At 40.2% G+C, this 12,276-nt stretch overlaps 1 protein-coding gene across 1 annotated transcript; it reads right to left on the reverse strand.

Annotated features, from left to right (window-relative positions):
• Positions 1 to 567: 567 nt before the first annotated feature.
• LOC134521136 (ras-like protein family member 11A-like) lies at positions 568 to 11,860 on the reverse strand. The gene is made up of 4 exons (XM_063347269.1): positions 11,394 to 11,860; positions 9,898 to 9,954; positions 7,405 to 7,487; positions 568 to 3,484 (listed from the first exon to the last, which is right to left on the reverse strand). The coding sequence occupies exons 1-4, from the start codon at positions 11,536 to 11,538 to the stop codon at positions 3,017 to 3,019; spliced, it is 753 nt and encodes a 250-aa protein (XP_063203339.1). The 5' UTR covers positions 11,539 to 11,860; the 3' UTR covers positions 568 to 3,016.
• Between the last annotated feature and the right edge of the window lie 416 nt (positions 11,861 to 12,276).

Below are 12,276 nucleotides of genomic sequence, written 5' to 3' on the forward strand. Positions count from 1 at the left end.
TTCTAATTCAGGATCAGGTTCTACATGACTAATTTTTGATATTTTGCATGATTATTTTTAGGCACTTAATTCTACAGTGTTCTCTTTTCCCTGCTTCCTCAGCCTTGCTTAGCTTCAGTGGCACAGCGGTGTGTTCTGGTGCAGAAGTACTGCACTGCTAATCAAAATGCTGAGCTCTATTGTCTTCTGTAGACGGTATGTTCTGGCTTAAAACCAGTATCAAAGCTATTACAGGATTTGTATTGCTGGTCAATGAACAAAGGAAATACTATACTCAAGTTTCTGTAGCAGAATAAATGTTTGCCACATGTTAGTATTTAGGAGAAGACTTAAATGTTTCAATATTTTTTGGCCTTAGCTAAAATGTACTTTTTTCCCCACCAGTGCTGCAGGAATGTGGGAATACTTATTATGTAGGAGTACAAAAGTAGCAATACTTGTGTATACTTCCAAAGCAGGGTATTTGGTTATAAGAAGGGAAAAAATATATTTTTAGTCTAGTATAAACAAGGAACATTTAAAGACGTGAGACGTAAAAGAGCCATTTTGTACACTACTCGGGAAAGACCTTGCATGTTTTTATTAATCACTATTGAAAATAGAACATTGACAGGTTTGAGATTTGTTGAACTGTCTTCCCAAATAAGAAAGGATTAGAGCTGAAAGAGTAAGTTACAAAGAAATTTAACAAGCCAGAGCACCTAATTGTCTTAGGCTCTTATGAAAACAAATGTTGTCAGCAAATTGTCTTCAGCAATTTTAGCCCTTGTTATATACAGTACTGGGATAGTAAAATATTTAATTGCTATTCAAAATTGGTGATCATTTTTCCAATGTAAACAATTTTCAGTTTGTGTGTGTCTTGCAAACTTTTTGCTCTACTTCATGTTATTGAATCTATAGATTGGATATTTGAGCTATGCTATTAGTAATTTAAAATACTGAAATTCTGTGCAAATAAACGTCATACCAGGGTGCCTTCAATGAATAATGGCACTGCTCAAACATCAAATTAATCACATACATTATTAATTAATCATAAGAAGACTGGACGTTAGGAAGAAGTTCTTCACCACGAGGGCGGTGAGCCCCTGGCCCAGGTTGCCCAGAGAAGCTGTGGCTGCCCCATCCCTGGAGGGGTTCAAGGCCAGGTTGGACGGGGCTTGGAGCAACCTGGGCTGGTGGGAGGTGTCCCTGCCCAGGGCAGGGGGGTTGAACTGGATGATCTTTAAGGTCCCTTCCAACCCAAACCATTCTGTGATTCTAAAGTAGAAATCCTCTGATATTTTTTGAGTCCCTGTTTGGATGACCTGCCTTTCCTTTTCCCCTCCTACTAACACTTGAAACTAATTTTTAAAAAAGGTGCAGTTCTTTTGTGTGAATAAAAGAATTTTAAACTAATCAGAACACAAGACATTGTCAGATGACCAGCTGTGGAAAACAATAAATAAAACAGAAAGTGAACTGCAGATAGGCAAATCCAGGTGATAAGGAAAATCATGACTAGAGTTGTCTAATAGAGGGACAAGAAAAATATAAAATACATTTTCGAGCCCTGAGCTACATAAATACACATCAGACTTAATTTACATTTCTGCTGCTCATAATGAGGAAAAGGTTGATTTAGCTCAGTATTGCCAGCTGAAACCACAGCTGGCAGTATTTTTCTGTATCCATCAAACTAGGGTTTTCCTTTCTGTGTTCCTGAGTGTAAATCATTGAGCTTTAGTTCATTTCATGGTCCTGTGAATTGCTCATATGGTCTGTTTAAAGAAAAGATTGTTGCATCATGACTTTTACGTGGTCCAACCCAGTTTCTTTCCACTCTCACTGAGAATAGGATGATGGATGCTTCACATTGTTGTTATTACAACCATAAAACAGGCCAGCTCACGGGATACAGCTTCAAATCCCTCTGTACATGCTGAGACACAGTGCAGTGAGATGCTGCCAGTGAAATATGTACTGATAGACTGGTGATTTGGATGCATTGCGAGGTATTGAGTAAAGTCTGGTCTTAAGGCAAATAACAAAATTATGAATTCCTGAAGCTGGACATTTCAGGCATCATAAAACATTTTCTTCTTAAAAAAAAAATAAATCTAATGAATTAAATATACTTTATGTGAAGGCCTTGTTTTTTTAAAACAGCATCTTGAACTTGAAATCTAACTAGTTTGGAAAAAAAAAAAGTTAAACAGTTTTAGGTCACCTCCTTGCTCTTGATTAATACAGTCCAGTTTTTTGCAGGTTTTAAACCACGCTGCTCTACTTGTCCCTCTCTCATTGACACGTAGGAAACCTACAGAAAAAATAGAAGTACGCCATTGAGAAACTGACTACAAAATGCTGCTACAAGTATGTATTTTGTCCATTTCAGAAACGGCCAATATGCTTTTAAAGAAAAATAATCTCAAAAAATAGAAAAATCTTCCTTTAAAGAGATACTGTAAGGCTAAAGCTTGCATATGAACAAATCTCTCAGCAAGTTGCTAAGAATGCTTTCTAAACTGCAATTTAAAAGCTTTCAATTACTACTTTTCACTGTTTATGCTCATCATTTACTTTTTGCCTTTATTTTCCAGTCTTGTGACTAAGCAAATGTGGTAAATTTTACTTGCTCAGTATAGCTCACGTTACTCTCCTCACGTTTTGCTGTAGCTTATTGCCTATGTTTGGGTATACAACCATTACCAAGAGAAGCCGCTTTTCTTAAAAGTAGGATTTAATTATTTTTATTAATAAAATCTACATTTTTAAGCCTAAACTATTTGACTGTGTCCCTTTCAAGAAGGAAATAATTTGGGACAATCTATTTCTTAAATCACAGTTTCTAAATTCTTGCCCCAAAGAGCACATTCTGCAAGTTCCTTTGCTGAATGAGCAAGGGATTTTTAAGGAAGATGTAAAGACAAAATGAAAGAGCCTCTCACACAATTTCAGCGATGCCCCTTATTGCCAGCTTATTTTCTTGCCTTTTTTTCAGGGCTGTGGAAAACAATTTCTGTTGGCTATATCAAAGTGTAGTGGCAGATTTCCCTTTGGAAGTCAGAGCCTGTTTCAAACGTCTCTTTAAGTCCTGCATGTTTGGAGACTTGGGTCGGACAAGGTGGAGGCCTCTTCGTTTCTCTCCATTGCAGCTCCCGATTATCCTGCTGACCTCCTGGCAAAGCTGCTGGAAGGCTTCGTGCACTCCCTCACAGTTCTCCCGGGCTGAGACTTCATAGTAAGTACCTCCCAGTTCACTGGCCAGCTGGAGTCCTTCTTTGGAGGACACCTGCCTGGCTCGCAGGAGGTCTCCTTTGTTTGCCATCAGAAGCAGGGGGATGTTAGCGTTCGGGTGAATCTTGCGTATGTGCTGGTGCAGGGGACGGATGACTCGGTAGCTCTCGTAGTCTGTGATGGAGTAAACAAAAACGAAGCCATCTGCCCAGTAGATTGAACGGTTTATCTGCTCTTGGCAGCATATGCTGTCAGTGTCATCCTGCCGTCAAAACCAAGAGGTGTGAGATGATTAGAAAACTGAGAACAGGGAGCAGACAGAGCAAACAGTCATGCAGCACTATTGGCTACTCGGAACTTTGTTTTAATGTGTGGCTGTCTCTCAGTGTACAGGCAGAAACCTCTCTTGACTGCCAGGAAATGTAGCAGGGGCAGGAGAAATTTCCACTGTGTCAGTAACGTATTACAGGTAAGCAGTAATGTGGAGTGGAGAGAGGTCAGAGCAAATTGGTTGAAAATAAGAGAACAGCCAAAATACTGATATTGAAAAGTTTGTCTATATTCTATTGTACTAAACCAGCGTGACAGAAACCCGCACTTTTATTGTGAATAAAATTGTGATGGGCACGGTAAGAGCATTATAGAATTCAGCAGGCTAATCATAACTACTGCAAGTGAACTGCTGTCCCCCAAGGTGTTCTTTTAGGGCTTTTTCCAATTCTGTTTTCAGTGTCTCCATGGATGGGAGTTCTCACTAACTCTGTTTGGTGAAGCCTGACAGGTTTTTCTGCCATGTAGATCTCCAGATAGTCAAAGGCAAAGTTACTTTGAAGAAGCAATTTGTTACAAATAACCCATGTAACTGAAAATGAGGTGAAATCTCATTGCTCACTTGTAGAGCAGCAATGGGTTTATATTATTGTTTTGCTGGTCACACATTTGTTCAGTCCATCACCACTCCTACTCAGACAGGCATGACTGGGAGTATAAAACTGAATACAATACTGTGGGGCTTGAAAAAAAGATCAGCTCACTATTTTCAGCTAATCCTCCACTCTTTGTAATCTGTGCTGGCGTGTAACCCAACCAGAAAGGGAGACCACTGCTGCAGTTATTGCCAGTATGCTTGGTTTATAAAAACTGACATTCCTGTCAATATTACAGGCTTTCTGGAACTTTGTAATTTCATATCCAATGAGGCACTAAGCATATTCAGTATTCAGCTCTTGATGAAGGTGGTAGGAATTAGAGGCTTTTGTGTATATTAGGAGTTCAATATCATGAATACAGAGCCCAAACTTTTATTACTATTGCTAAATTCTATTCAAGAAATCTTCATCAACTTCAGTAAGACATATGTTCCATTATCTATTTATCTATAGAATATATATCTGCCATTCACACGCATTTTAATAGAATTTGCATGTGCTCAGCAATCTCCCAAATAGATCACTTTTATTTCGACACCTAAATATGAATTACAAAGCCTAACTTCAGGAAGCAGAGATGGAAAACAATGAGTAAAACTGATCAGTTCTTTCATGGTAGATCAGACAGTAAAGAAAGGACTACTGACAAGGCTCTTCTGTGAGAGGAAGGAAGCATAATTTCTGAAGGTTCAGAGTATAAATTAGGCTTACGACTTCCAACAGGAGTTCTGCTAACTAACTGCCCTTTGTAAATACTTCAGTATTGCCCACAGAGGCACTGGCTCATCATACCTAGTAGTTCTTTGCCCTTGCCAGCTCACAGTAACGCTAAATCCTGTTAGCAGTGAAATTGTTTAACAGATGCTCTTATCACTCCTCTCCCTCCCCAAAACCCTCAAACCCAAAAGCCCAACAGAGGTGCACATGGAATGAAGAGGGATCCTCCCTAGCAGCCTTGTTTAAAAGGTTAATGAGAGCGAACTCAAGCCAGGACAGGGCAGACTGTGGGAAGAAGGGCAATTTGGACTGTTGGTGTCTGGGTTGTATCCAATCTGTAGATAATTAGCCACCCTTCATCTCCTGCTAGCCTCTTTTCACCAGCAAAATCCTTTCATGGGGGAAAAAGAACTAATTGCTCTGGCAAGCATTTGAAAATGTTTTTGGAGAAGGTGTACATTCAGAGAGCCCTAATGAGCAGAAATTCTCAGTTATTCCAGCTAGGCCCACCCAGTGGTGAGATGGATGGATAATCCCCAAAGGAATGCTTTATTCAGGAAAATCAAAGGCTAATGGGCTACTTTTTAAATGGAAATCTCTGTTCCAGAATGAATTTTGAAACACACAGTCATTTGCCATGTATAGAGCAAGCAGCAATGAATCACCTAACAAACCCAGTTATCTGTTTGCTTCTGTTTCTCTCTTAAACATTAACATTTCCGGTGTGGCTAAAACCCTGAGTGATTCCACATGACTTCCTCCCAAAACACTGTACTCGCTCTGCAGAGTGCAAGAAACTCTTCCTTAAGGATTTTAACAGAAAGTCCAACCTATTCTCAGTCTTAACAAGTCCTGGTCAGGAACAGTCCCTTCAAATGATTGCAGATACATCATTTGATGCAAACAGAGACACAGCCTGAGATAAGCGTGTCTGTGGGAACTGTTGAAACAGTGCAGACCTTTGCCAGGGACAAAGAAAATGAAACTCCTTCCTAACTAAATTAAAATCATTTATGACTAAGAAACCTCAACTGTTGGCATTAGTAAATTTTGGGGAGCTGTGTCTACAGTCAGAGAACTTTAGAGCACAGTCTTAACTGAAACAGGGAAACCGGAAAATAAACATATATCTGGTGTGAAAGAGGGAATTAAATTCCTTTGCTCCCTCCCTTCTCCATGGGATAGAACAGAGAGGGGATTCCCGTTGTTAAGTGTTTATCAGGCAGTCCCAGTTGTGCCTAATCACCACCCACAGCGTCTCTTAGCAGGTCCTCTCTAAGCAAGCTGGCAGAGGGCCTTTGTACTATTAAAGTTCCACTTGAGTATTTGGAGGACTTCCATAGCAGCTTTTGTTTGCTTTTTAGTGTCTAGAGTAAATGAGGGGTTTCTCCACTGCTCTGCACACGCCCGGCCACAGCAGAGAGTGTGTAACTTTGTCAAAGCTTTCTGCCTAAATCTACTTCCAGTCATCAGAGAAAATGGAAATGGAAACCGAAGCTTGGGGGAGCTTTGCTTATCCTGTTCTTTAAGCTCAGGATGGAACAGTTCTACAGCACAGAAATGAACCCATGCACACGTGGGTCTGTGCAGACAAAACAAGGTATATAAATCTGTCCAGGACTAGCCTGAAAGAGGATGAGAGAAGGTGGTGTTCCCATGCTCCCATCCAGACATATATTTGGCCAAGTCAGAGACTGAGGTTAAGGCCAAACCTAGAAGTTTAGGTTCGATGGTGACAAGAGGATACCAAATTATATCATGAAACCTCAGCAATTCTATAGGGATTATTACTCTCATGAGATTTCCACCGCTCATGTAAAACCAAATTTCATTGCATTTCCTGCTGCCTTGGCACCGTTTTCAGCCTCTTGTCCTGCATGTGAAGCAGGTATTTAAAAAAAGGCATCTTAATTTTAGGTCCTGCTTGGAAAAATATTTCTAGGAACAGGTTCCTAGTCAAATATTAAATCTAGAATATCTAAAACACTGATAGAAAGAGGGGTGTAGATAAATGGTAACACCTTAAAAATAAGCAATAAATAAAATATTTTTTTTTTTAAAGTAAGGAAAGCACCGAAAAGTACCCTAGTTGGAAATGACAACTGCTGTGAGGCCTGTCCCCTTGGAAAGAAACATCTTTTTAGAGAAGAGAGATTCTGGGTGTGTGTAAAGGTCTAAGCTGAGCCAGTTGGGCCTCTACAGGTGTTTTCTGCCATGCAGGGACAGAAACCATTTGACAGGAAATAAAACAATCACGGAGTTGGCAGGAATGAGCCAGACTATGATTTTACTGCTATTTAAGCTTGGGATGCAGTAATGCATTTGAAATAGATTTGTTTCAATCCTGAGTTACTCTTAAAGAAGCCTGATTTAACCTCTTCAAAGGCTCGTTTTGGCAGGGTTTAAGGTACCTCCGTTAGTCTTCATTTGGGTTTGAGCCCAGGTATATTTCTGCTAAGGGGAGTTACTTACAGATGGAAGTGCTGGCAACAAAAAAGAGACAGTAAAGTACCGATGCACTGAGCAGATGTTTTACCTCCAATGAAACAAAGGGCGTATCCTGCACCTGTAGAGAGATCTGTTCCCCATCTATGGTGAACTTTCTTGAATACAAAGCACCTGGTGGAAAAGTAAGATCATAAGAATCAGTGTCTGTAACAAAGAAGAAAGAGTACATAAAGGCAAAATGGAACTGGTGAAATCCAGATTTTTGAGGCTTATGATATGTAGCTGCTTATAGAAAAAGCGAATGGCACCAGAGTGGTTGTGTGACTGTTTACTTAAGTAAAGTGGTTTTGTATTTGCTATGTGGTCAGATGTTTTGAATATATACCTAGGATGGTATCTGGAAAAGGTGGCACTTTGTATTTAATCAAATAGTTAAAGTGGGCACATAAATCCCATTCAGATTTTCAATCCACATCATTAACTTTTTCAAATGTGCACTGCATATATTTTTAATCTCAGACCAATATACCCAGGAGTTGTCTGCAAAACAAGTGAGCCGTTTCCTATTGCATTTTTCTGAAAGTTTTTAAAAAAGGAATGTATTCTCAAGTTGGACACAGAGTAAGCGACTGTATACAAAACACCTAGATGCTCTTTGGAATTTGTGTGGCCTTAGCAGTCAGAGTTTGGTTGAAATCCTCAAAGACCGGACACTTTGAATCTGAGTTTTGGTTAATCTGAATGACACGTATTCAAGGTCAAATGCTAGTTCAAACCATCTAGGATTGAGCCAGCTCTAATAAGACCATCACTATTCTGGGCTTGAGCTTTATTTTGTTGCTGGAGTGTGGGTTAAGTGACAATGAAATTTAAGTTTTGATCTTTAGATCTTACGAACTAGCCATGGTTGTGACAAGGACAGCTTCAGAGATTGATGTCATCATCATTTTACTTTAGAACTTAATACAAGTCACATGGACATGTGAAGAAATGCTATATCCACAGCTGTTGTGTAGAACCTTTCAGTCTCATCCAAATACAATTGTCACTGCTGCCTCCAAAACACTGCACTTCATCTCAAATGTAGAGAAATCCCATCTATTGGAGAGTAAAGAATTCAGATTAACAGGGAGGTCAGTTAGTGACAACAATGCCACACTTCTGAAAATCATCTTTGGTTCAAGGAAACAGATGTTTTTATTCCAGTGGAAAAGAGTCTGAGCTCATAAAAACATTTAAAATATAAGGAAATTCAGTATGGCAAAGTTTGCTGCATCTGAATCCAACATTATCATACTATGTTTTAATACCGACTCTGTGAGGTGATACAGCCCTTCTGGGATATTTTTTTTTAAAAAAACATATCAGATTTTAAGCTGAAAAGATGTTACTGTTTCATGGGAAGATACTGCACCCCTGAACCCAGACCAGACAACATATTATTCCTACCCTGTAATACATCATTGCAGAAAAAAGAGCAGGTACTTCCAGATACTGACTGTGCTTTGCCTTATACCCACTGAAGGAGAAGCATGGTTGAATGATCACAAATACACTGCCACCTGTTTCTTATTTCTGGCATATTTGCCTCTTCTACAGCATGGCTGTTGGGCTGGTAGCTTAATGAGAAAAGCATGTGGTTCTCAGCAATGTCTCTGGCAGCAATCCATTGCAAAGCTCAGAAGTCTAACTTGATGTACAGTCTCCCATAGAAGAGATGAAGGAAAAGAAAGAGAAATAGTGCAGCCAACCATCAAGGTTACTTAGGGTCAGCGAGAGGGAGCTGTAAGGAGGAGCTTTCAGGTTGTATTTCATCAGACAGGCAGAGATCAAAGGTGTCTTGTACTGCCATCTCCTTTCCTAACTCATCATTCTAAATTCAGCATGCATCTCCAAAGTGTAGCAATCACTGCTTTGAATCCTGTCCTCCATCCAAAAGCTGTGAGATGGCCTACGTGTGGGATGTGCTAGTAGGTTTGCGCACGGTGTACATAGATCCTTTCTACAACACTGGCAAATACAGTTGGCACTTTCTTGGAACAGAGGCTGTGAATTAAACAGTTCACATGAACACATCCTCTGCGGTGTCAGGACTAAACAAGAAATGCAGTAGAAGCAGTTTGCATGGTCACTTTGCTTATCTTATGGAAAGAAGACTTCGATTTGGAAGTCTCCCTTGTCATAAAAGCCACTGAAAAAAGGGAGTACACAGGAAAAGTTCAAAACTGCCTTTTACGCACTTTGGAATTCCTCTGGCTTCCCTGGGGTTGCAGAGCGAGCAGCATTGGGTTTCCGCGGTTTAGTCGATACGCAAGTTGTTCCTTGAGTCTGCATTTTAGTATAGGTATGTCCCTAAGCAAACCTTGTACTCTGATCCTTTTCCATCAAGTTGGAAAAAAAAAAAGCTAAAAGGATCATAAATAATGAGCTTTTGATTTATTGCTTTCATAGCTTGAGGCTATTAACTGAAAATATGCACCTTATGGACATCTAACACTGCTTGGCTTTCCTGTAATATGCACCAGTCACAAAATAGAGTAGATTTCTTTTTAAGCTAGCTGCAGTAGAAAAGCAGACTCACCAGTATTGGCTTCATAGTCTCCAATAAATCTCTTTGTGAGAAAGCGCACAACCAGGGCTATAAAACAATGAAAAAAATACGGGTCTTTAATGTGAACCAAAACCAGTCTTTGCAGAACACATGTAATATCTTACTGGAAGAGTCAGTATAATATGAAACCAAGTTAATCTTTGAATTGCTCACATATTATCCTGCAAATGCTTCTCTCAACACCCACAGAAAAAGACCTGGGGCCAGGCTTTGATACCTAATGGAGAATTTTTAGCAACTTGTATTGGAAATTATCCCTTAGATACAGCATGGCTATTCCACGTAGGATATGGAGGTTTATTTGTTGTGATTGCAGGTATAACAATCTGACCTTTGGTTTGTAATAATTTAGAAAAAGAGTAACAAGCCAGTAAACTGAAATTAATCCTAATACCAAATTTAAGGCCTCTATGTCATATAAGGTGAGGCTGATGGATGTAATGGTTCTTCCCAGCCTTTAAAGTCCTCAGTCCACCTCATGAAACCCATTAGGGATATCTAATCACATCCGGCAAACAAACTGCATGTGCTCTGCACACATGGATCATGCTGTGGTGCCCTGGGCCTTCTTATTCACCTTAACCTGCGGTGCTTTCTTACACTGTTGGATTAGAATGTTTTCCTTTTTCTTGATCACTTAATAACACTTAAAATCCTGTCATGGCAACAGTAATATATTCCTGTGGTGCTTTCATCACAGCAGACTCCTAATCATTTGCATAACCAGTTGATAGCTAAAAAAAAGGTTTTATTCTGCAAACAACTCTATCACAGATTTAATTTAAAATAATATTTTTTCTCACAGTGGATACTGGGTCACTTCTTTAGTGCTCTTAAATGACATTTACTGTGCAGCTAACTTCAACAAACTACTTAAAAATAATATGAAAATGTGGCTGCTTCAAATGAAAAACAATCAGACACTTTACTGAGTGCTGTGGAACCTCAGATGAAGTAAACCAGATCTGACCTTTATAATTTCTGAAAGCACGAACCATATATTCAAAAGCAATAATGTTTGCTTTACCCTCTTTTCTTCTCTTCTTTGGAGAATAATACAGGAAGACACATCTTGTATGCTGTTATTTGTCTGCAGAGCATAAAATATTTACAAGAGGAGAATAAAACCCAATACTCCCATTTCTGGGGTGTGGAAATTTAGACATGGTGAAATAATTTGGACAAGACCAGGTAGAATCATTTGTGAGTATGCAGCTCCCAACACAGTGCCCTCTCCTCTTAACTGCCACCTCACAGTGGCTGCTCACCCTGACCTACAGCAAATCTGCCTCCCAAATTATTCAGTGCATTTAAAAAAACAACAAACAAACAAAAAAACCCCACAGCTTAAAATGTTCAAGCTGCAACAGTTAAGAGTTTTCACAGCCTTGGGTCTATCTGAGCTGCAAACAAGCCCGTTAAGTAAAGCAGCAAGAAAAACCACAGAACTACACCTGTGGACTTACCTGTCTTGCCAACGCTACTGCCACCCAGTACCACGAGCTTGATGATTTTGTTGGGCACGCAATCTAATACAGGATACTCTGGTATGGGAAGCAAGAGAAAGTTAGTAGAATACTGTGACATAGTATCCTGAGAGATGAGACGCATGCCAGAAATGAGAGCTGTTCAACTCCAGTAGGAGTTGGGGGAGAAAAGAAGGAACACAGCTTCTCGGCGTCTGTTCTTGGCTGTATATCCTTGGATAGCGAATCCTTCTCATTTCATTTAAGTAGCTTTCCTGAGGAATGTTAGAGCGACTGGCCTCCTCTTCCCAATGCCTCTGCTCAGCCAGCAACTTTGGAAAGCAAAAGGGAACGTTTTGATCAGCCCCCGTGAAAACTGACTCCTCCATTCCCCAGCCAATCACAAGTGAAACCATGACATTCCTCCAGCCGGGCACCGAGAGCGTGTGCCTCCACCGACCACGCTCCCTCGCTCGCTCTCCCCGCTTTATCTCCCTGCTGCCTGCTTTATGTGCTCTCCCTTGGCTCTTTGCTAAAAAGAGATTCTTCTGTTTTACAGTCATCACGGTAGTGTTTTCAGCGAGATACAGTCACCCCCATGCTCTGCTCTAACTCCACTTTGAATAATCCCGTTCTGCCTGCCTAGTTTCTTTGCATTTTCAATTGGCTCCAACTCCATGCTCTGTTGTTCTCCCTGTCCTATTGTGTCCTGCAGTTGGGCCCCTTCAGTGTGCTGAAGCTGATGGGACACTCCTCTTCAGGAAAACAAACACATTTTTCCCCCCCCCCCCAGTTTTCAGGCAGCTGTGGGTTATTCCAAAATACTAGCTCACATATGTAACCTCCAGGATACATTTGATCTGCTGGTTTATGCATGTTGTTA

The sequence above is a fragment of the Chroicocephalus ridibundus genome, chromosome 9 (assembly GCF_963924245.1).
Source record: "Chroicocephalus ridibundus chromosome 9, bChrRid1.1, whole genome shotgun sequence".
Lineage (NCBI taxonomy): Eukaryota > Metazoa > Chordata > Aves > Charadriiformes > Laridae > Chroicocephalus > Chroicocephalus ridibundus.